Source organism: Camellia sinensis, chromosome 3, assembly GCF_055761805.1.
Source record: "Camellia sinensis isolate YWXY chromosome 3, ASM5576180v1, whole genome shotgun sequence".
NCBI lineage: Eukaryota > Viridiplantae > Streptophyta > Magnoliopsida > Ericales > Theaceae > Camellia > Camellia sinensis.
The window spans coordinates 90,729,060-90,751,719 of NC_138963.1; the positions used below are offsets into that span (position 1 = coordinate 90,729,060).

Here is a 22,660-nt window from a genome sequence, read left to right on the forward strand (position 1 = left end):
GAGGTAACTTTTAATTATGAAGAACTTGAGAGCGCTTTCAATGAATTAAATGATGAGTTTAGAAAAGTATGTGCCAAAAATAATGGGTTAAAGAAATTAGTTGCATCTTTATCTTGCAATGTGGATGAATTAAAGAAAGAAAACCTTGCTTTGAAAAATGATCTTAATACCATTTCTAGTGAGAAAATTGTTTTGAAAAACAGTGTTGATGATTTGGATAAAACTCTAGAAAATTTTGTAAAATGAAGAGATAATCTCAACAAGCTTCTTGGCAATCAAAGATGTGTTTTTGATAAGGTGGGCATTGGATATGACCTTATTAAGAAGCAAAAGAAACTCAACACAATTTTTGAAAAATGACCTCCCATGAAACACCCTCATATTACATGTCATTATTGTAGAAAGAAATGTCATTATATGTCTATTTGTCCATTCAAAAAGAATATGAATATGGAAATTAAAAAGATTTGGATTGTAAAAGGTACTAATCATACTAACCAAGAAGGACCCAAGAAATTATGGGTACCAAAATCCAACATTTGATTGTCTTATTGTAGGTATGCCTTAAGTCCAAAGCTAAAGAAGGAATGTGGTACTTTGATAGTGGATGCTCTAGACATATGACCGTAGACAAATCTTTCTTCACTACTCTATCATCCAAAGATGGAGGATTTGTTACTTTCAGAGACAACAAGAAAGGAAAAATCATTGGTATTGGTAGCATTGCTATCTCTCCTAACCTTTCTATTTAAAATGTTCTTCTTGTGGATGGACTTAAACATAACTTACTTAGTATTAGTCAATTATATGATAAGGGTAATCGTGTTATTTTTGATAAATCACATTGCACAATTAATCACAAAACACTATTTGTTGGAAATCGCCTTGATAATGTTTTTTTTTTCCCCCCTTCATCTCAATGATCTCTATGCTAGTGATGTTAAATGTTTATATGCTAGTAATGATAGTAATTGGTTATAGCATAGAAGACTTGGTCATACTCATATGGATTTAATTGCTAAACTTTTGAGAAAGGATTTGGTCATTGGAATTCCAAAATTAAGTTTGAAAAAATCGACTTTATGGTGCTTGCCAACAAGGAAAACAAACTAAAACTACTTTTCAATCAAAATCTCATATTTCCACCTCTAGACCTTTGCAATTATGGCATATGGATTTATTTGATCCTTTAAGGACATCTAGCCTAAGTGGTAAACATTATTGTCTTGTTGTTGTTGATAATTTTTCAAGATTTACATGGGTTATATTTTTAGCACACAAAGATGAAACCGTCTCTTCTTTCACAAAACTTTGTCACAAAATTCAAAATGAAAAAGACTTTCTTATTACTAATATTCGAATTGACCATGGTAGAGAACTTGAGAATGAAAATTTTGAATTGTTTTGTGATGAGCATGGAATTGGACATAATTTTTTAGTACCTAGAACTCCTCAACAAAATGGTGTAGTAGAAAGAAAAAATAGAACCTTAGAAAAAATGAATAGAGCAATGCTTTGCGAAAACAATCTTCCTAAATATTTTTGAGCTGATGCTCTTCAAGCTGCTTGTTATATTTTAAATCATGCCTTGATTAGACATATTCTAAAAAAGACTCCTTATGAACTTTAGAATAGTAGAAAGCCCAACATTAGTCACTTGCATGTTTTTTGCTGTAAATGTTATGTGCATAATAATGGTAAGGACAACTTGGGGTAAGTTTGATTCAAAATCTGATAAAACAATCTTTCTTGGCTATTCTTTAATTAGTAAAGATTATCGTGTTTTTAATAAAAGAACTCTTGTTACTGAAAAATCTATATATGTGGCATTTGATGAAACTAACATCTCTTCTCCAAAGCAAGTTATTAGTGAAGATTTTGTAGAATTGAAACAAAATGAGGAAGATTCAAGCATCTACAAAGAAGGGGGCCAACCATGTGAAGTGAACAAAGAGGATGAACAACCTAGTCACTATCTCTTCAAGAAGAATGTGGAAACAACGCTGATTTGCCACGAGAATGGAAGTTTGTCCATAATCACCCTAAGGATTTAATCTTCGGAGATCCCACTAAAGGAATTGCTACTCGCTCTTCATTTAGAAATATATGTGATAACTTGGCTTTTCTTTCACAGATTGAACCTAAGAACTTCAAAGAAGCCAAATTCGATGAACATTGGATGATGGCTATGCATGAAGAGCTCAACCAACTTGAGATAAACAAAGTTTGGGATCTAGTGCCAAGACCTAAAGATCATTCCATTATTGGAACAAAATAGATCTTTAGAAACAAGCTTGATGAATCCGGCACCATTGTTAGAAACAAAGCTGGACTTGTTGCACAAGGGTACAATCAAGAAGAAGGTATTGATTTCAATGAAACCTTTGCTCCAATAGCTAGATTAGAAGCTATTCGCATGTTACTTGCCTTTGTATGTCTCAGAGATTTTAAACTTTATCAAATAGATGTAAAGAGTGAATTTTTAAATGGTTTCATAAATGAAAAGGTTTATTTCAAACAATTTCCAGGTTTTGAAAATCATGTTTTTCCAAATCATTTGTTTAAACTTTCAAAAGCTTTATATAGTTTGAAACAAACCCCTCGTGCTTGCTATGAACATTCGAGCAAATTTTTTTATCAAAAATGGTTTTACTAGAGGAAAGATTGACACAACACTTTTTGTTAAAACCAAAAACAATGGCATACTTGTTGTGCAAATATATGTGGATGACATTATATGTGGTGCTACTAATGAAGCTTTGTGTAAGGATTTTGCTAAGTGTATGCAAGGTGAGTTTGAGATGAGCATGATGGGGGAGCTAAATAATTTCCTTGGGCTTCAAATCAAACAATGTAAGGATGTGATATATATCAACCAAGCTAAGTATTTAAAGGAACTACGCAAAAAGTTTGGTATGAATGACTCCAAAATAGCCACAACACCTACGAGCATATCAATTAAGCTAGACAAGAATGAAAAGGGTAAGTCCATTAATCAAACAAAATATCGAAGTATGATTGGCTCACTTCTCTATTTAACCACAAGTAGACCCAATATTATGTTTAGTATTTGCATGTATGCTAGATATCAATCAAATCCTAAGTAATCACACATTAGCGTCGTTAAAAGAATTTTTAGATATCTTGTTGGCACTCAAAATTTGGAATTGTTTTATCCTAAAGGTGTAGAATTTGATTTGATTAGTTACTTGGATGCCAACTTTATTGGGTGCAAACTTGATAGAAAAAGCACTAGCGATACTTGTCACTTCCTTGGTAACTCATTAGTATCTTGGTTTAGCAAAAAGTAAAATTTTGTTACTTTATCAACGATCAAAGTTGAATATATAGCTTTCGGAAGTTGTTGTGCCCAAGTATTATGGATGAAACGATAATTGGAGGACTTTGATTTGCATTATGATCATATCTGTATTACATGTAATAATACTAGTGCTATCAATTTAAGAAAAAATCTAGTTCAATACTCATGAACAAAACATATTAAAATTCGACATCACTTTTTAAGAGATCATGTTCAAAAAGGGAATATTTTTCTTGAATTTGTAAACACTGACAAGCAATTGACGAATATTTCACAAAACCCCTGAGCGAGGAATGTTTTAATTTTATCTGTGGCGAACTTCGAATGTTGAATTCAACTTAAGTTTTTGTTGTGATTGTGAAACTCAATTTTTTTTTTCTTCTTAAAATGAGGTATGTGTACTATTACATTGATATGAAAACATTCATATTATTTGAATGCTATCAAACACTCTTAAACATTTCATCTCTCGTCAAAATGGATGTATGCTCTTGATTGTCAAACTTATTGGACTATGCATTGTTATATATTTTTCAAATAGTCTGGTATTTGGTATCTCATTGACAATGCTTCAAAGTACCTCATTTATATATCTTATGACATTTTCTCTTGAGGCATACAAACATATTGCATAAGCTTTATATCTTTATGCTCTTGCTAGAAATTGCTTGTTTACTTGAGATAGCATAATCTTTCAGAATGGATGAATTCATTGATTCAAAACTCTTGCCATATATTTCCTTGCTCAACAAAATGTGTGCTTTACTATTGATTATTTGAGCTAAATTGCTTCTTGGTATCACACTTATAGTCATATTGTGAAATCTATATTGTGAAATCTACAGGGGGAAATGGTGAAATCTATCACACTTATAGCCAATTTCATTTATCAACACCTCATGCTACATTGTGAAATCTCTTATTTATGTATTTTTGATAATGTCACAGGAGAAGAAATGGTGATGTTTTGTTTTAAGATAAATTGTGGGAGAAATGGTAAATAGATTGGGGGAGAAACGGTGATGTGTTTTCTTTGAATGATATGTGTTATGGTATTGTTGTCATGATATTTGGTATTTTGCCTAGACAAAATTTCCTACTTAGTATCTTAATCATCATGCTATGATTATATTGATATATATTACTTTTGTGTTTATACATCTTGAAGAAGCAAACATTCAAGGGGAACATGATTTGAGGGGGAGCTTTTATTCCTCCCAAACAAATCAAAATATCATGTTGTGCCATCATAAAAAAAGGAGAGATTGTTAGGCTTATTGTATTTTGATGATTGTTTTTTATTTTGTTTTAATTCAGTTTTGATTTATTTGGAAGAGTAAAATAAATCGAATTCTTATAATTTATTCCATGATATTTTGATCCATGTTAATATACTAATCGTACCATTTGGAGGTTCAAAATGAGGCTTAAATAGGTACCAAACTAGTGCACCAAAGCAGTAGTAGAACAGCAGAACACGGAAGGCTGAGACAACACACGGCAGTTGACTGGGCAGTCGATCGACCAAGGTAGATTTTGGAAAAATTCTTCTATAGCTCTGTGCAGGCTTGGACAACCGGGCAGACATCTAGGAGGACGATTGGCCAAGTCATTTTGGCCTAGTTTCATTCCAGTTCAATTTTGGTTTGCTCTAAACGTCAGAAAATAGTAGGCTCGACGACCGTGGACGACAATCTTGAAGATCGGGACTCATGGGACATCCGGGCAGATGACCCACAGACACAGAACTTCACTTGGGACATTCGAGTAGACGTCCACTGCGTAAAGAATTCATATATCAGTAACAGATACTGAAAAGAGAAAATAAAGGTTTTTCATCAGATGACCCATCATTCAATGGGCAAGACACACATGGATATCAGGGAATATCTGAGCAATCAATTGTTTATCATCCTCAGCCATCACCAACCCATCTCTTCAATGGGAAGAAGAAAATGGGCACTGTCAGAGCAAACAGAGCACTCAACTTTGTTATACACAGAGCTCTAAACTAGCAACAGATAACAACAACTAAAACAGAGAGACATACAATGTGCTATACACATTTTGATTCTTCACCAATCACACATTCTTTATCTCTCTGATTCTCTAAAGCGTTCTTCAACTGAGATTTCTTTCTCCTTTAGAAAAACATACACATAACCTTAACTTTTAAGCTTATCTTACCTGTGTGAGGTTTATAGAAAACTTTGAGCTTCAATATTGTACCTCTATCATTAAGACATTATTCTTGTAGCTTTCTTTGAAAGCAAAAATACCTTCATATCAATCTTGTAAGAGTGTAGTACACTAATATTTCTTGATTCTTTGAGAGTGATTGTGAATCACCTAAGGATTGCAAGGGTTTTTAGAGTTAGTATAGTCTGTGTAAAATCTATGGAGGATTGCTTAATTTGTGAAGAGGTTGCTAGCACTCCTGTGAAGCTAGAGGACAGTGAAAATCTCAAGTGAAGCTTGAGCAGCGGATGTAGGCTTAGTTGAAGCCGAACCACTATAAATCTGTTTGCCTCCTCTTCCCTAATCTCTTTTATGTCCTTCACTATTATAGCTATATCTGATATAATGTTTGCTATCATTGTGCTAATCTATTTAACTGATATAGCTATATGATTTTGTGCTATCAACTTCAATTGATTTAACATAACTCTCTCTATTAAATTCTTTCACTGATATAGTTATTAGAGTATTTGCTAAAACATCAAATCTCCTCATCTACCTGATTTAGTTAAATCCTTTGCTAATCTATCTATATCAAAATATGTTAAGCATATAATCTTATTCATAATTTGCTTTAGTTGATTTTCATACTTCACTTTTAAGTTGATCTTAAGCTTGATCATTAATTGTTAATTAGCTTCATATCATGTGATAATATTTTTGCTATACAAGTTGTATTTTTCATTGGGGTAGTAATTATTTAATTTGTAGAAACCTAATTCACCCCCATCTTAGGTTGATTTTTGATTAACATTTTCTATTTGTGATAGTGATAGAACCACTAATGAATTTGTTATGAAATATATATACATATAGGTTTTTTGAGAATATATTTCATGTGTAAATGATATTTCAATTTGATATGGTCATAGTATCTTTGCACTGTGAAAGCGATCATTGGCACCAAAAGAAGTTTAAACGTGATGGTTTAAATAGTGGTGTTGTTTTATTTAATTGGAAGTGATTTTTGAGTTTTATGACATAGTTGGTCAAGTCATAATTACAAACTTTGTGTAATAGAATTGGTTTAATCATGAACCATGATCTAAATGTGGGAGCTTATCTCTTGAATTTGAAGAGATAATTTAATTTTTTTTTTGTTTTTCTTTTATCACTAATATTTTTTGATAAATTTATCAAAATGAATTATTAGTTGTGCCAGTGACTTTTGTTTGAAAATGAGTTATGTTTTGTGCTAATTTATGTATTACCACAAATATGGGAGAGAGAAACATAGTTGTTTGCTAATCATGATTCATGACAAGTAACCCACAGAAACTCGAATAAGAAGTACTCAAAATTAAGATTTTAAATCTTAATTTGGAGGTACAAGTATTTTTTTTTTCTTGTTTGCATTGTAAGAGTTTATACAATCAAATGTGATTTTGAATTGTTTGATTTTTTGGCAAAATCTTTACGAGAATATGATTTTATTTGAGCATTAATTCTGATTTGTGTAGTCATAATTATTCTAGGTTTTCTATTTCATAAATTTGATTTAGAATTTTGTTACTCAAACACGCCATAGTCAACAAATGATGGATGTTATACTTTGTTTATATCAGAATTGTAGGGGTGTATTAATAGGAAATTGATTCTTCTTAAAGTACTTAAAATGTCGATGTGCTTGAAGGATTTTACCAAAGTACCGGTTCTCGATGGTAGGTCCACAAAGAATTTCAATTCTTTGATTAGGACAAAATTGAAGTAGAAGTAAAAATAGCTTCGTTAACTTCTAAGGAACACCTCTATTCCTATAATTTGATTTCAGTAATGAGAGTGACACATAATAATAGTAAGTCTCAATGTAATCGAAGACTTAATGCCGTAAGACATTTTCTATCAGATGTGAATATTGTCTAAGGACAATATAGTGGATCCATCAACTACTCAATAATATATAACGAAGAAGGTCAAATGAAAAATAGTGACTGCTAACAAAAAGTTTGACTAGAGAGCAAATAAGGAAACGTTCATCAAGGGAAATGCAATTAAAGCTTATTAATTCCAAATCGCTATAATGGAAACTCAACCTAGTTGATTGGAAATCCCAAGATCTAGGTTCAAAAAGACAACCGAATTATAGATGACTCACTAGAAATTACTAACGAAATATATCTCATATCCATTCTTATGATAAGAGTGATATCTGCAACATGTGTTGTTACGCCACGAAAATTAACACAATATAAGTTCATCAACCTCCAATTACATTATCTTATTTTCAAATCAACCCTTCCAATGCTTAACATATAAAAGGAATATAAAGCCTTAACATAGACATCACCATCAATCTCTATCACGTGTATTCATTAAACTCCAAAGATTTACAAAAATATTTCACATGCAATCATACATTCAACATTCTTAGAATATGAATCTATAGCATGTGGCACGATAAGTCGAGTACAAATTAATGCCCTTAAGGGCTACAAATTCCAAGGCTTAAGCCCGGTTACACAAAAATGGTTTTTCGAACCCATACATGTAAAGCCCTTGGCTTGTCAAAAATAATTACAACAAAAAAGGAAAGAGCCTTGTGCTCTCAAAATATATTCTATGCCTCTAACTCGGCTGGATCACTACATCATTTCCTGCACAAAATCCCATAGGGTGAGCATAAAGCCCAATAGGAAAATCTTAACAAAGTATATACATTTTGTATAATCTCCTGTGATGAATGCAAATGCTATGCTATGTTCAAAAACATATATCTCTTTCTTTTGAAACCTTTGTACACAATGCAATTTGAGAATTTAACAATTCAATGATTTCAATATAGTTCAAAGGAGGATAAATATAACTCAGGTAATCCCTAAGTTTTTATCTGCAAGTAGGCATAACAAGCACTACCAATCCCCACTTTACCAGTTGCTAACCGGAAGGCACGTGGTACCTCCTTCGCGCGTGTTTTCGGTCTTTCACCATGGATACTCAGGCCAACTTAACCGATACCAACTACACCCCTTATTTGGACTTACCAACGTATTTACCCTAAAACAAATCCAAAATGATCATGTTTCACAAACAATTTTCTTTCTCAGAACAATACTTTTCTAATGTAAGATTCAAAATCAATTGCAACAATGATAAAATTGAGTGGCAATGCAATAATGAAATAATGCATTAATATAGTCCATTTTCAATTGCACCACACAATCCTCCATTGTGATCAAATTCTCTTATCTCTTGTCATTATAACATTATAATACACTTACAAGGGATAAAATAATACAATATCAACCTTCATGCATTTTCCATATATTAATTATCACTTTTAGCATTTGGTCTTTCCAAAACAACAAGAACAAGCTATTCCTCAAGCTTCCTAAATCAAGAATTTCTCATTTTCTCATGGAATTTCTTCATTTGATACAACTATAGAAATTTCCTCCATCATTTACTCACATAACAAATTATCAAGCATCAATTTCACAATATCCCAACTTTTTTCCAAAATCCCTAAATTCTAGGGTTTCCACCAAAATAAGGTTTTTGTTCCATTTTTTGAAAAGATTTTTCCAAAACAACACCTACACCTTAGAACATAACTCATATTCTCAAAAATTTTGGGAAAAATAGATAAAATCATCTTCTAACATCATTTAGGGTAACCCAAATTCATAACTCAAACATATAATAAATGCTTCAAAAAAGCATAATTTTGAAAAAATATATATATAACTCAAAGATTTTCCCTTTCTCAAGCTTGGGAGATGAAGAGAAAGAAAACCCTAGAACTCAAAGTTAGTAAAAACTCGATCCAATCGATTATAAATGTAGTCTTCGTTCCTCTCTTCGATTTGGTGCAAAAAGCCCCTTCAAACCCTTGAAGATTTGAGCAAACTCTTGAAGATTTGAGCTAAATCTTAGAGAGAAGTTGGATTTGGGTGTGTTTGTAGAGAGAAGGGAGAGAAAATATGAGTAGAGAGAGAGAGAAAGAAGTGAAAATTTGTACAAACACGTTTTTGGCATTAGTTTTGAGGAAATAAGCACAAATTTCGAGACAGAAAGAATGGAATTTCCAATTTGCACGAGTGGATTTTTTTTACCTCATGGGCAGTTTGCTCCAAAGAGCTGTCCAAAAAATCCACCCAAAATCCACTCGAGCGGGACCCAAAATCTGCCCAAGCAGTTTTCTGCCCAGAAAACTCTGAAAAACTTGAAAAACTCTGTGAGAATCCACTAGAGCGGTTCCCAAATCCGCACAAGCGGTTTTGCCCAGAAACTCAGAATTTGATTTTGCAACCCAAGACAAGTTCCAATGCCCAAAACTCAAAATTTTCAACCCAAAAAAGTTAAGAGAGGTTAAGTAACAATAGAAAAGAAATTTCATGACCCAATACGATAAACAAAACCCCGAAAGTAATGCACACTACCCTACAATACAATAATATTTAAACTCAAGACCCTAGACATCACATGTGTTATATGCAAAGAAGCTAGGGTAAGCTATGTTTTTAATAATTACTTATATCTTGAAAAACTTAGAGGGATATCTTTCAGGTGGAGTGTTTACGAGACTCAAAATAAGGATCACCTATATAAGTGTAAAGGGGCCACTTCTATGAGAATTGATAAGGCTGAATTCTCTAGAGTACTCATAAATCCAAGAATTATCCAGGGTCAAAATGGACACAACTGATAGAATCAAGTTATGTATGAAAATAAAACTGTGTGACAGGTTATTATCCCGATTTAAATTAACGGTAGAATAGTTTAAGACATCATGTTTAGTGATCAACCAGTAAATCCGATAGTCTTTACAAGGGAAGGTTCAAGGCCAAAAACTACCTATCCTATGCAGTATATTTCTAGATTTGTACTAACACAATCTGAATGTTGTTGTATTTCTTGTTTTGTCAATTTCATTCATGTGGAGGATTGTTAGAAAAAAATTAAAAGCAGGGTTGCAAACGAGCTGAGCCAAGATTTTGAATGTTCAAGCTTGTTTATTAAGAATTAGTCGACCTTGAGCTCGAGTCGTGCTCTAATTGAGCTTCAAAAATCGAGCTCGAGCTCGGCTCGTCAAATATTTGTTAAACTCGAGCTCGCTCGATTACATAAACGAGCCGAGTTCGAGCTCGAGCTCAAGCTTGAAAAAAAAAAGATTTAAATTAATTTACTTATTAAGATAAAAAAATACAAAATTATGAGTAAAATTTGTAATAATACTTATATTAATACTAAATTTCATCAATCAAATATGTAAATTTACACAAACACCAAATATAAATAAAAAATAAAATAAATCATTGAAAATTTATTTAATATATTATTAAAAATAAATATTAATTTATGTATTTTTATTTTCACGAGCCTTATCGAGCCGAGCTTAGAGCTACTTGAGCTTGGCTTGATTAATAAACGAGCCTAAAAGTCGAGCTTTAAATGAGCCGAGCTCGAGCTAGAGCTATTTATGAACAGTTTGGTTAGTTTGCAGCCCTATTTAGAAGTGAATGAAAATGGACATCATTCAATTGAAAGGATGCAACCTTTCATGGTACCTCTTCATTATAAAGGGTGTGACTCAAGGATGGTGTCTCTTCATTTTAAAGGGTATGAACCAAGGGTCATGTCCCTTCTTCGTGCCTTTTCAGTTCAAACTGAACATGTGCCAACAAGTCTATATAAAGACAGCCCCCATTTCAGTTTATTCATTCCAAATTCCTCAAGCATTCTTTTCTTTTATTCTTCATCAATGTAAATTTGAATTTATGAGTGCGAAACATAATTTTGATTTGTTGTACAGTAAAAGAATGTACTCTCTTCATTTGTGGTGATTGTTGTATCATGAAGACAGGACGTCCATTGTTTTCAAGTACCATTAGAGAGGACGAAATTTTGTCTTAAAGACACAGTGTTCAAACATTGGCCTCAATCATAAACTTGTTTATAAACAATTTGCAGAAGTACTGTAAGTCTAATTTTATTATTTTATTATTATTATTTATTATTTGCTTAAATTAACTATTTGTCGAAATTATCTCCAACAAAAATAATTTGAAATTCGATGATAAAACAAAAACAATATAAATTTATACTTATTCTCTTTTTTAGACTTAAAAAATTATATTTGATTTAAATATTCAAATAATAAATGTTTATCCTTATATATAACGTATAATAAATATATAAAATTAAATATTTTGCATGCACCCCATGTGTTATGTCATATTTCTTTTTTTTGAAAATTTTCGCATCAATGTATCCATATTGTGTCACATCTATATCTCTATTTCTTATCTTGTCGATATCAAAGAGTGTAAAAATCGTACCAATTGGAATGAATTTAAGGCATACATGATGAAAAATCTAAAATCTCCAAGATATTAATATGTGATTATGTTTCAATTTTAAACAAAGAATAACAATCTCAATCAAACAATCAAAGACAAATCAATACACTAATTTAATGTGGAAAAATCACAATTGGAGCGCCTCCAATTGTGATAAAAAAATCATGGGCCAAAGCTACAAAACAATCCATTAAAAAGACAAAAATGAATTACACATGTGTACCCTCAATTACCTAGCAAATCCATGCCCGAATTGAACTGACCTCCATGTGCCTCTTCCACTACCATCGTCACTTTGGAATTGTGTTGTCTAACATTGAATCCACAACGCTGATGTTGAATCCACGACGATGAGCCACTCAGAAATCTACCAAACTTTCAGGTCCAAGTTTCTCGAAAACCACCAAAGAACAATTCTCTTTTTTGTGAATAAAATAAGACAAACAAACCCCTTGATGATGTTGATATAAAGTTCATAGATCTATTGATCGCTCTTAATCATTAAGGAAACACTCATAAAACACTCTCCAATATAAAAATACTTTGTTTTTTTTTCTTCCTCACTGAAAATCTAGACGATTTAAACCCTAAAACAAGCAAACAATGCACTTTATAGTACATTATTTGGAATAAACTAAATAAGTGCACTTATTTAGATAAATGCACTTATTTGGGTCACATCACCTTTTCATTTTTTTACACTTCTTTTCGTAAAAAATTAAAAAAATATACTTATTTAGATCATCCCAAATAACACCGCTCGAGCACACACTTCACCGCTTGAGCGGCATGAGTAAAGGCGGTGCAAAACATATAGACTGACCACTCGAGCACAACGTTCACTGCTCCCAGAAGTTCAAACTCTCAGCAAAAATACTGGATGATCATTTTCTTCGCTTGAGTGCACAAATGACCGCTCGAGCAGTCAAACAATTTCGACCGAGCGAAATGGCAAACATTAAAGCATCAAGATCACAAACTCTTCTGCATAAGCACAATTTGGATTGGATTCGCATTTAAATACTCATATCCTCACTGACGCATAAGAGCAAATAAAATTACAATTGAAAAGAGTTTTGCCAATTACAAAAACCTAACACATGAAAGTCGCCAATGTCACAGAAGCCACTGGGTATCTATACTAATCCTTTCCCCCTTCGTTTGTTGTGGGTCGCAGCTCGCCTCATTGAATGAATGATATTAGTGGAGATCTTTCTTCCGCTTGCTAATTGCCATGAGACCTCCAGATGACTATCTACTAATAATACATATTCGACTGGTCGCCTGGGTTTTAAGAAATAAGGTGCTATCTCCTTATGGGCGTGAGGGAAACACTTAACATGGATGGCTAGTGGTAATATGAAATATGATTAGTTTCAGCCTTTCAGGTTTTCAGGTTGGGGGAGTTATGGAGCAACCAGACTAGTCTACCACACATATTATGAGCATACTGTTCTGCAGGCTTGTCACTGAATGGAATCAGATCTATAAGACTATCAGCAGAAGGTATAATCTGTGTGCGTGCGCACGCATGTGTGTGTGTGTGTGAGAGAGAGAGAGAGAGAAAGAGAGAGAACTTGCTTTGATTTCTGGAATTCAAAAACTGACAAACAGCATTGAGTTACAAGTTGTTTCTCTGAAGAATAATGACTAACATGTCGATGACTTTAATATACATGTAACTCCATACAAAAAACCTGCACTACAGTGTACCAAAAAATGTACAGAGTTTCATTCACCACGGTGCATTAACTTCTTCCTGAAACACACCCTCAACTGTCTTTCTATTCCCCTTCAAGCCCTCAGTCTCCTCATCTAGACTTTTCATAACCTCTTTCACTTTCAAAAGCTTGTCCTCAAGACTTCTCATCTCTTCCTCTGCTTTAACTCTTTCAAGCCTTTTAGATTCCAAAACCTTCTCTTTGTCAAATGCAAGGCTCACAAGCCGGTCTATCCGAGCACGAAGGAATCCAACATTCATACCCAATTCCTCAAAGGCTTTCAGGGTCTTGTCCCAGGTTGTGAAATTATCTCGGGTTGTTGTAAGTTTAGAAGCTTTAATGGCATCTGCAATGTTAACTGTTTCAGAAATCATGCCGGCAGCTAATTTACAGTTAAGGCCCGAGAGCAGATGATTGTGAAGAAATGCTTTTTGACTGCAGCAAAGCTCGTAGTACTTGGTCCGAAGGTATGGAGGTATCATAGAGTCGATGACTAAACCATCCACAAGAACGGTGAAATTGTCAATACTCTTAATGTCTTTGAAATCAACACAAGATTCTGAAAATTTGATGCCTTCCAACACTTCAGAGCTAAATTCATCACTCTCATTTCCTGAGCCAAACTCAGGTTCTGTGCCAAGCCCAATGTCAGTGCTTAAAGCCACTATACCATTCTCCTGGACAGTGTTGTATTGATGAATGTCTAGTGAAAGAGGCGAGCATTTCTCTCCTTCCTTCATATCCTCTTCAGTTAGATCTTTATAAACAAGAAAAGATTGTGAGTAATGTTTTGGGGCTATTATTATGGAGTCCTGAAATGGAAAAGAAAGCCAACTTACCGATATCCATTGGTTTTACGCCAGCATCTAGAGTTAAAAGCCCGATAGCGCCATCTATTTCAGTTAAACCACTTGCTCTCACAATGTACACCTATAAAAAGATGGAAGGCCGGTGAGGCGGTGACAGTCAGTTAATTTTCCTATCGACACTAGCTAGGAAAAATTAAAACCTTTTGCTATGGCAATAATACAGTTAAATAATTGGAATCTTGAATCTAATGAATTTTCCATTATGAACCATGCTAATGATACGAGTAGTAATTGAAATCTAGAGTTCATAGGAAAATTGGAAAAATTTTACCTTGAACTTGCAGGGTTGAACCAATTGGAAGACTAAAACATCTCCCTCGAGCAATTTGTGTGCGATAGAGAACCCTCTCCACCCGCCACTCAGTCCATTCTTACCCACAAGATACTTTGCTTTGTAATGTTCTTCACTTTCATCAACCAAAGTAACAGTGTCATCTTGCCTTGGCAAATGCTTATCGCAGAACGACTTGGGAAAACTCTGTCACCAAACAAGTTACCGCAAAAAAACCCAATTTAGAACTCAATATTTCGACTAGTTCTGAAATTAAAAAAATAAATTTAAAATGATTTTGGGCTTACAAGCCAAAATCCACCGGCAACATGCGATGGAAGCATAGATTTCAGAAAGCTAGGGAATTCGGCTGCTAGGTTTGCTTGAACCACTTGAGCTCGCTCCATAACGGAGGACTTGTTTTGGATACAATCATGACGGGTAAGGATCATAGCCCCTTTTGATTCACTGCTTATCAGAATAACATATGTGATTGTAGTTAAAGATTTATACAATGCCAATCATGTTGAAAAAGTTGAAAAAGACATTGATATAGTGTTCACTGACCTTGTCGACTTCTTGAATTTATCAGAAATTACCTGCTCAGGAATTCACATGATAATTCAAGAACTTCATTAGTTAAACCCATCAAAAAAACACCAAAAAAGACTACTACATAACTGATAAAATCTAAGGAAGTTAGATATTGCAGAAGAACAACAAAAAAATTACTACATTTTTGGTAAGAAAAAATGCAATCTATCATTGTTAAAATTAAGGCCAAGTTTGGCTATCCTAAATAAGTACACACTTTTTATGTTTTTATCTTTTTTTCCATCACATCATCTCTCTATTTTTCTGCACATCTTTTCGTAAAAAGACAAAAAATACACTTATTTAGGTCATCCCAAGCAACCCCTAACTGGCAAGGTGACCAAAATATTTTCACTATCTGCCAAACAAGGGTTTCAACCTTAAATTGCTTGTGATTGGTCTTTTAAGCCAAGTGACACCCAGTTGCTATATTGACCTTAATATCAAGGGCTCAAGTTTAGGTGTAGTCATTTTTGTCCCTTAAACCCAAAATTGTCTCAAATGTACTTTTGTCCCAAATTATGTGGTTCACATCATTTCGGACTCGAATTGTGTCAATTTGTTCCTAAAGTAAAATGGTGTCAAACTATTATTGTGAGACGTCTTATATTTATTGTACTCTTAAGACTAATGTAAAGGGACTTTTACGGAGGTCCAAGGCCATTAGGTCAAGGATGGAGACTCACCCAGGCCTTTTGTGGGGTTCCAGGAGCAATTAGGTAGTATATATTGTAATTTTTATATAGGGTTTTAGTAACAGTGTTTCCAAAATTTTTTTTTTTGGCTGCATTGGGAGGTTGAAAGACTTCTTGTAATTCTTATCGAGTACAGTAGATTTGTTCAGCCTCGCAGCCATGGAAGTAGGCACAACTTGCCGAACCACGTGTATCTTGTATGCTTGTTTTTTTGTGTACTTGTTCTCTTATTAACTATGATTGAAACCACGATTCTACGCAAGGACTAGGCCATAAATATTTGTAGAATACAAGTATAGATTGTTCCAATAGCAAAACTAGCATAATAGAAACTCAAAATTCTTCAAGACACAAGGGTTTTGGCAAAAATAAATAGCTGAGTTTGGATTTCTCACAAAGGGTTGTAGCAATTGTTCAGTATTTGAAAAAAAAAAAAAAAAAAAAAAAAACTTGGTCACCTTGTTGGTAGCAGTTTCAAGACCCGAAGGCCTTTTGGGGGGTCGCTTTCTCTTGGTTTCCAATGGCTCCTCCATATTAATCTGCCAATAAAGCAAACAAACATTACTTTAATATTCAGTACATGTATGTATGAAAAACATGTAATTAGAGATAGAGGAAGAGAGAGACCATTGGTTCTTTTTGTTCAATCTTTCTAAGGAGAGAGAAAGGGAGGGGGAAGGTAAAAAGAGAAAGAAAAGAGGACCGTTTCGTTTGGTTTGAAATTGCAACGGAGGAGAGAGGAAGTAAGAAGACATGTCAGAGCACTTACTATTATGTATCTCTCTCTTTCTCGGAGCAAGTACCGCTGAAATGGAGCCAAAAATTTGAAATCCTCTCCTTCTCAGTTAGTACTAGGTATGGAAACTGGTGAAGCGAACAAATTTGTCCTGAAAGATATCCCTATTGTCCCATTTGGGGGTGTTTGTTTACGAGGATTGCAGGGTGATTAGATTCCATGTTTAATTTGTTTGGTTGAGAATTTAGTGCTCTTTTTTTTAGTTACATTACCTTTCACATAACTTACCCATAAAAAGATTAAATAAATTAAAAAAATTAAAAAATTAATTTTTTACTAACTTCTCAAAACACCCCTTATAAATTGGATTAAAGGTTGGTTTGAGGTGTCCTAAAAAAGTGTACTTTTTGTCTTTTTATGAAAAGATGTGCAGAAAAGTAGAGAGGTGATGTGATGAAAAAAAGATAAAAAGATAAAAAGATGGATTATATAGGTTATGCCAAACCTAGCGTAATCCGTTTGGAAAATGGGTTAACTTTTTGACTTTTTGACTTTTTTTTGGCTATTTTAGCCTGGGCTAAAAATCTTGGTTTGGCAAGGACTTTTTGAATTTTTTGATTTTTTTTATAAGAGAAGAGTGTAATGGTTATGGGTTGGATGTGATGTTTTGTTTATTGTGGCTAAAATAGCCTATTTTGTCTTTTGTGGCTAAAATAGCCAAAAAAGCCTGGAAATCTTCTTCCCAAATGGTACTAGATTATGAATTTAAGGGATGTTTGTGGTTCGGTTGCAATTAGAGAACTTTTAATTTGCCATTCTTTCCTCGGATTGGCGGATCAGAAAAAAAATCAATCCACATCCGTCCGCCGGATTGAAGGATGCAGATTGATAGAAGGATGTGAATCGGTTTGACGATTTAAATTTTTATAAATTTTGAACATAATACAACTTGTCAACATTTTTTTGGATAACAATCTAACTCAACATAATCAAAATATTATCAAGTAAATTGTCAAACATCAATAATAAATACATATAAGAAAACCAAACATTATCAAAACTATATTATTATTTTTTTTTATTCAAAAACTATTTAATTTGATTTTAAAAAAATGACAAAATTAAGCCTTATATTTTTCACATAAAAATATTAAATATCAACACTTCTCATTGGATAAAAGAATTTCTAAATTGAAAACACAATAGAATATTTAAACTCTTTTTCAATTAAAAGCACAAATATAATATCGAAATAAATTAAAAACACAAGTCTGACAAATCAATAGGAGTACTCGCAGTTTGGCGGTTCGGTTGTTGCCACAGGAACCTCAAATTTGCAATCTGTTTAAAACTAGGCGGATTGAAAAAAAATTAATTCGTAATCATCTACTCATCATTACGCATCCGTACAAAATGCGGCCGATCGGTTTAGGCGGATCAGATATCCGTTGCTCACTTCTAATGAATTCTATATATATGTTGGACCATTTGTGTCTTTAAAAACGTGGGATAAAAATGGTGAGATTGGAATTCATGGGAGTAAATTGTAAAATGACATATTTGCGTTTTAAATATTTGATTTCATTATGTATTGTATTCAGTAAAATAAAATAAGATATAAAAATCTCAATTAAAAAATAAAGAGTAAATTACAAATATATCTCCTTGGATTTGATTAAAATACGAATCGTCCCATGTGATTCTGGAAATTATATTACACTCCTGATATTTCTAATTTCATAACAAATTGTCTTTTTTATTAATAAATTATTAAGTCAATTAACAGTTTTTAATGATATTCGAAATATGTTTCAATTAATAATTTAGATAATTTTATTATTGTATAGGAGAGCAATTATGAATTTTATTTTTTTAATTAATTTTGTTAGATAAAATTTTTTGACAAGGGGGTATTCTTAATTTTCTAAATAATAGGGGACAATTTGTATTTTAATCAAACCTCAGATGGTGTATTTGTAATTTATTCAAAAATAAAATAAAATAAAATAAAAAATTTAATTTATATTTATATTTATTTATTTTTTAAAATAAAATTTTATAGATGTTTTATTTTAAATTTTTGTTCATATTTTATTTAATTTCATTATTTAATATTTATCATTTTTTAAAATAAATTTATTTAAATTTTTTTTAATTTTTTTATTTAATCTAGCTAAAAAAAATTAAAATATTAAAGACAAATTTAGTTTGACTATTACTTAGTAAACAATTGAAAAAGGTAAAATAATATGTTAAGCATTTATCTTTCTTTATAATATTCCAATCAAATATTGAATTCAATGGGATAATATTTTTTAGACATCCAATTCCATGAGAAAACAAATATGGATATACATTTTTTTCGACTAAATAGTTCAAGGACTATATTCGAGAATTAATAGTCCGATAGATTACAATCTCATCTTATTCAATCCATTTAAACAAACATTGGCCTTTGATGATTAAATTGGATCATAGAAACGGGAAATTTTACTCCGAATATTGTGAATTACCCGGATGGCTGAAAATATAATTGTATGAATTTAAAAAGAAAAAAGAAAAAAATATAATTAGCTTGTTTAGTTTGGATTTTTAAGATTCAATTTTTAAAATATTAAATTTTTTTTCGTGTTTTTTTTTCATTGAATTTTTTTAATATTCTAAGTAATTTTTTTAATTTTTAGATGCACCTAACATAAATATATTTAAAAAGTTTAATATTTATGAAATTATTTTTTAGAAAATTCACTAAATACAAAAAATACAAAAAAAAAAGAGAAGAGAATTCAGTACATTTTTCGAATTCTTGGTATTTATTGATTTTTTTAAAATATTTTTTTTTATAAATATTTACTTTTTAGATATATCTAAGTAAAGTATATCTAAAAAAGTAAAAAAATTGTTTAAAATTTCAAAAATATTCACTAAAAATAAAAAATAAAAAACTCAATTTTTAAAAAATTAAATTCAGAAAATTGTAGTATGGATGAAATCTTTTGTGGTACGATTTTGACATACATGAAAGATGTGCACCAAGAACATAAAAAATTACAATTCAATGTGTAAAAGATGTGGGATTGGCATACGATTTTTACACACATAGCTATTTTGGGAAGATAGTTATAATCAGTTTTTTGGTTAAAAACTGATTAAAATCTCATTATAATCAGCTTTTTAGTCGAGAGAGAAGTGAGTTATAATCTGGAAAGTGGATTATAACCCACTTCCCAAAAGAACCCACATAAAAGATGTGGGATTTTGTGGTACACACCTATGCACCTTATAATTTAAAAAAAGAGAAATTGTACAATTTTAATTTTTTAAGTCATAACTATAATATATATATATATATATATATATATATATATATATATATATATATATATATATATATATATATCATAACTAAACACAACATAAAGCGTAACTAAAAAACTCCCGAGTCATAATTAAAATAATGTTATAATTAAAGAAAAAAATTGATCATAATTAAAAAAACAATGACACAATTAGGAATGTATATGGTACATATTTATTAAAGGGGGTATATATTAGAATTTACCATGCATACAGAAAATTTGTACCTCCTGAAAACACATCTGGTTTGGTTCCAATTTTTTATTTCAAATTTTTTATTTTTCATAGTTTTGTATTTTTAGTGAATTTTAATGTTTTAAATAGTTTTTTTTAATTTTTATTTTATTTTATTTAATAGATGCACTTAACCAAGATGTACATAAAAAGCAAAATATTTGTTCGAAATTATTTTAAAAAATCAATAAATACACAATAATACAAAAAATGTACTAAATTTATATATATTTATATTTATATTTTTGGTATTTAATGAATTTTTTTATAGAATTTTTCACAAATATTATATTTTTTTAAGTATATTTATATGGAGAAATTACCAATAAATCCCAAATTAAGGAATGATGTTCCAAACATGTGTATTGCCCAAAAAAGTCACATCTACCATTCCCATTAACATGTGTATGCCCCCCCCCCAAAAAAAAAGAAAAAGGCAAATTACACTAACAATTCTTATAGTTTAGGACTCGTGTCACTTTAGTTTCTAACTTTTTAATTGTGATCGAATGACCTCTTCACGGCTGAAACTGATGTTAAATGTATCAATCCTCACTGTCGCAGATCATCCTCCGCCTCAATTTTTTCATCGTTTGTGAACCGATGTTACGCTTGACAAATGTTCTTAGGGTTTGGTCAATGTTAGGGATCCTGATTCACAAATGTGTGGGATCTGGGTTTGCTAATCGATGCTGAAAACTAGCGATTCCCATTTACATTGCACCAAAAACCACGTCGGTGTTGATCAACGTTACATATATCCACAAAATCTTTCTAAACATGCAATCTGAAATTCAATTAATAACATATAAAAGAAGCCCCAAATGTGTAATTTCCATATAAGCGAACTACCAGATTTACCCCCTTATTATTTCACAACTCCCCATACTTATTAGTGTCATTTTTTGTCAATCACACTATAATAGGACTTATTGGTCTACACAAATAAACACAGGACTAAATAGTTCATAAGTTATCATCTTAAGATTTATTGGTGCATCACTCTATTTATATTAGGTGTATCTAAAAATTAAAAAATTTGCTTAAATATTAAAAAGTTTAGTAAAAATAAAAATATGAAAATAAAAAATTCAATTTTCAGAAAAGTGATTCAAACCAAACAAACTGATTTGTAATTTTTTTTTATTTTACTAGTAAGGCTAGGTTTAGGGTTGATTTTTTAGGTTTTTTTAAGAGTAAAAAAATTAATTTGTTTGAGAAATTTTTACGATTTTTTTTCAGTGAAAAAGTTGGTGTGACATTTAATTTTTTTTTACTATTGACAAACAATTGAAAAGCTTTTTGGCCATGTCTGGTTTGATTTTCTTAAATTACTTTCTAATTTTTTTTTTAAAAAAATAGAAAATAGTTTTGAAAAAATAATAAATATCAAAAAAGATATTTTTGAATTTTTAAAAATTATTTCCATCTTTCAGGAAGATCAAATTATTAAAAAAAGTGACAATTATTTTTCATTTTTTTCCCACCAAATCAAATTTTAATTTTTTAGAAAAAAAATACTCAAAACGGATTATGAAAACTAAACCAAAACAAGCCATTGTCTTTTGGCTTTTTTAGAAGGTGTTTGGGATTTTTTCCCCCCGGTTATCTAGTTTTCAAAAATCGGATTTTAAGTTTTTAATTCATATATATATATATATATATATATATATATTATTTTTAGTGATTTTTTTTTAACATTTTGGTCAATTTTTTATTTTTATTTATTTATTTATTTTTTTAGATGCATCTAATTTAAATGTATTTAAAGCGGAAAATTAGCAATGCATCCTCCATATAGTTTGAGTTGTAGGAGAGGTCTAAGATAATTTATTTTTTTAGTTAAGATTCCCTTGTGTTATTATTTTAGTAGTTTAGGTTCTTTTATGCCATTTTTTTTTTATATCTAAAATGCCTATTTACCCTTTCTTATAATATAGGTTGAAATTGATTTGTTTTCAGTTTTAATGGAGATTGTAACGCTCCAAAAATCGCGAACTTCAGAGAATTTATTATCAATTAAATACGGGTTTATCTAAAGTTAGGAGTCTAGGAAACGACACTAATGAGTCTTATGGCCAATGACTGAGTAAGATCCCAGATCGCTGGAGGAGTCAAGTTAGCCTCCCTTCTAAGTCCGACTTTCTTAGGTAGCGCACCACCCTTTTGACAGATCTTAAAAAGCATTGACGCAAGGTCTCATAAGCAACGCAGAGATAGGTATAGGATTACAAAGTAAATAATAATTACAGCGTCTCAAATTTTAAATTTACAAAACGAGTTCCATTACTATTACAATAAAAAAAGAATAAATAAAAGCACAA

General features: G+C 31.4%; 1 protein-coding gene across 1 annotated transcript; it reads right to left on the bottom strand.

The window, feature by feature from the left end:
- Positions 1–13,426: 13,426 nt before the first annotated feature.
- On the bottom strand, positions 13,427–16,748 carry LOC114284920 (B3 domain-containing protein Os01g0234100). The gene is made up of 7 exons (XM_028227876.2): positions 16,637–16,748; positions 16,468–16,548; positions 15,288–15,319; positions 15,029–15,188; positions 14,721–14,927; positions 14,420–14,510; positions 13,427–14,337 (listed from the first exon to the last, which is right to left on the bottom strand). The coding sequence occupies exons 1-7, from the start codon at positions 16,637–16,639 to the stop codon at positions 13,595–13,597; spliced, it is 1,317 nt and encodes a 438-aa protein (XP_028083677.1). The 5' UTR covers positions 16,640–16,748; the 3' UTR covers positions 13,427–13,594.
- Positions 16,749–22,660: the final 5,912 nt, after the last annotated feature.

Excerpts from the sequence above, each read along its gene's own strand:
- LOC114284920 (XM_028227876.2), bottom strand. Across the intron at positions 15,189-15,287 it reads AAATTCAAGAAGTCGACAAG|TGAATCAAAAGGGGCTATGA; the intron begins GTCAGTGAACAC and ends TCTGATAAGCAG. Across the intron at positions 14,511-14,720 it reads TTCAACCCTGCAAGTTCAAG|GTGTACATTGTGAGAGCAAG; the intron begins GTAAAATTTTTC and ends ATCTTTTTATAG.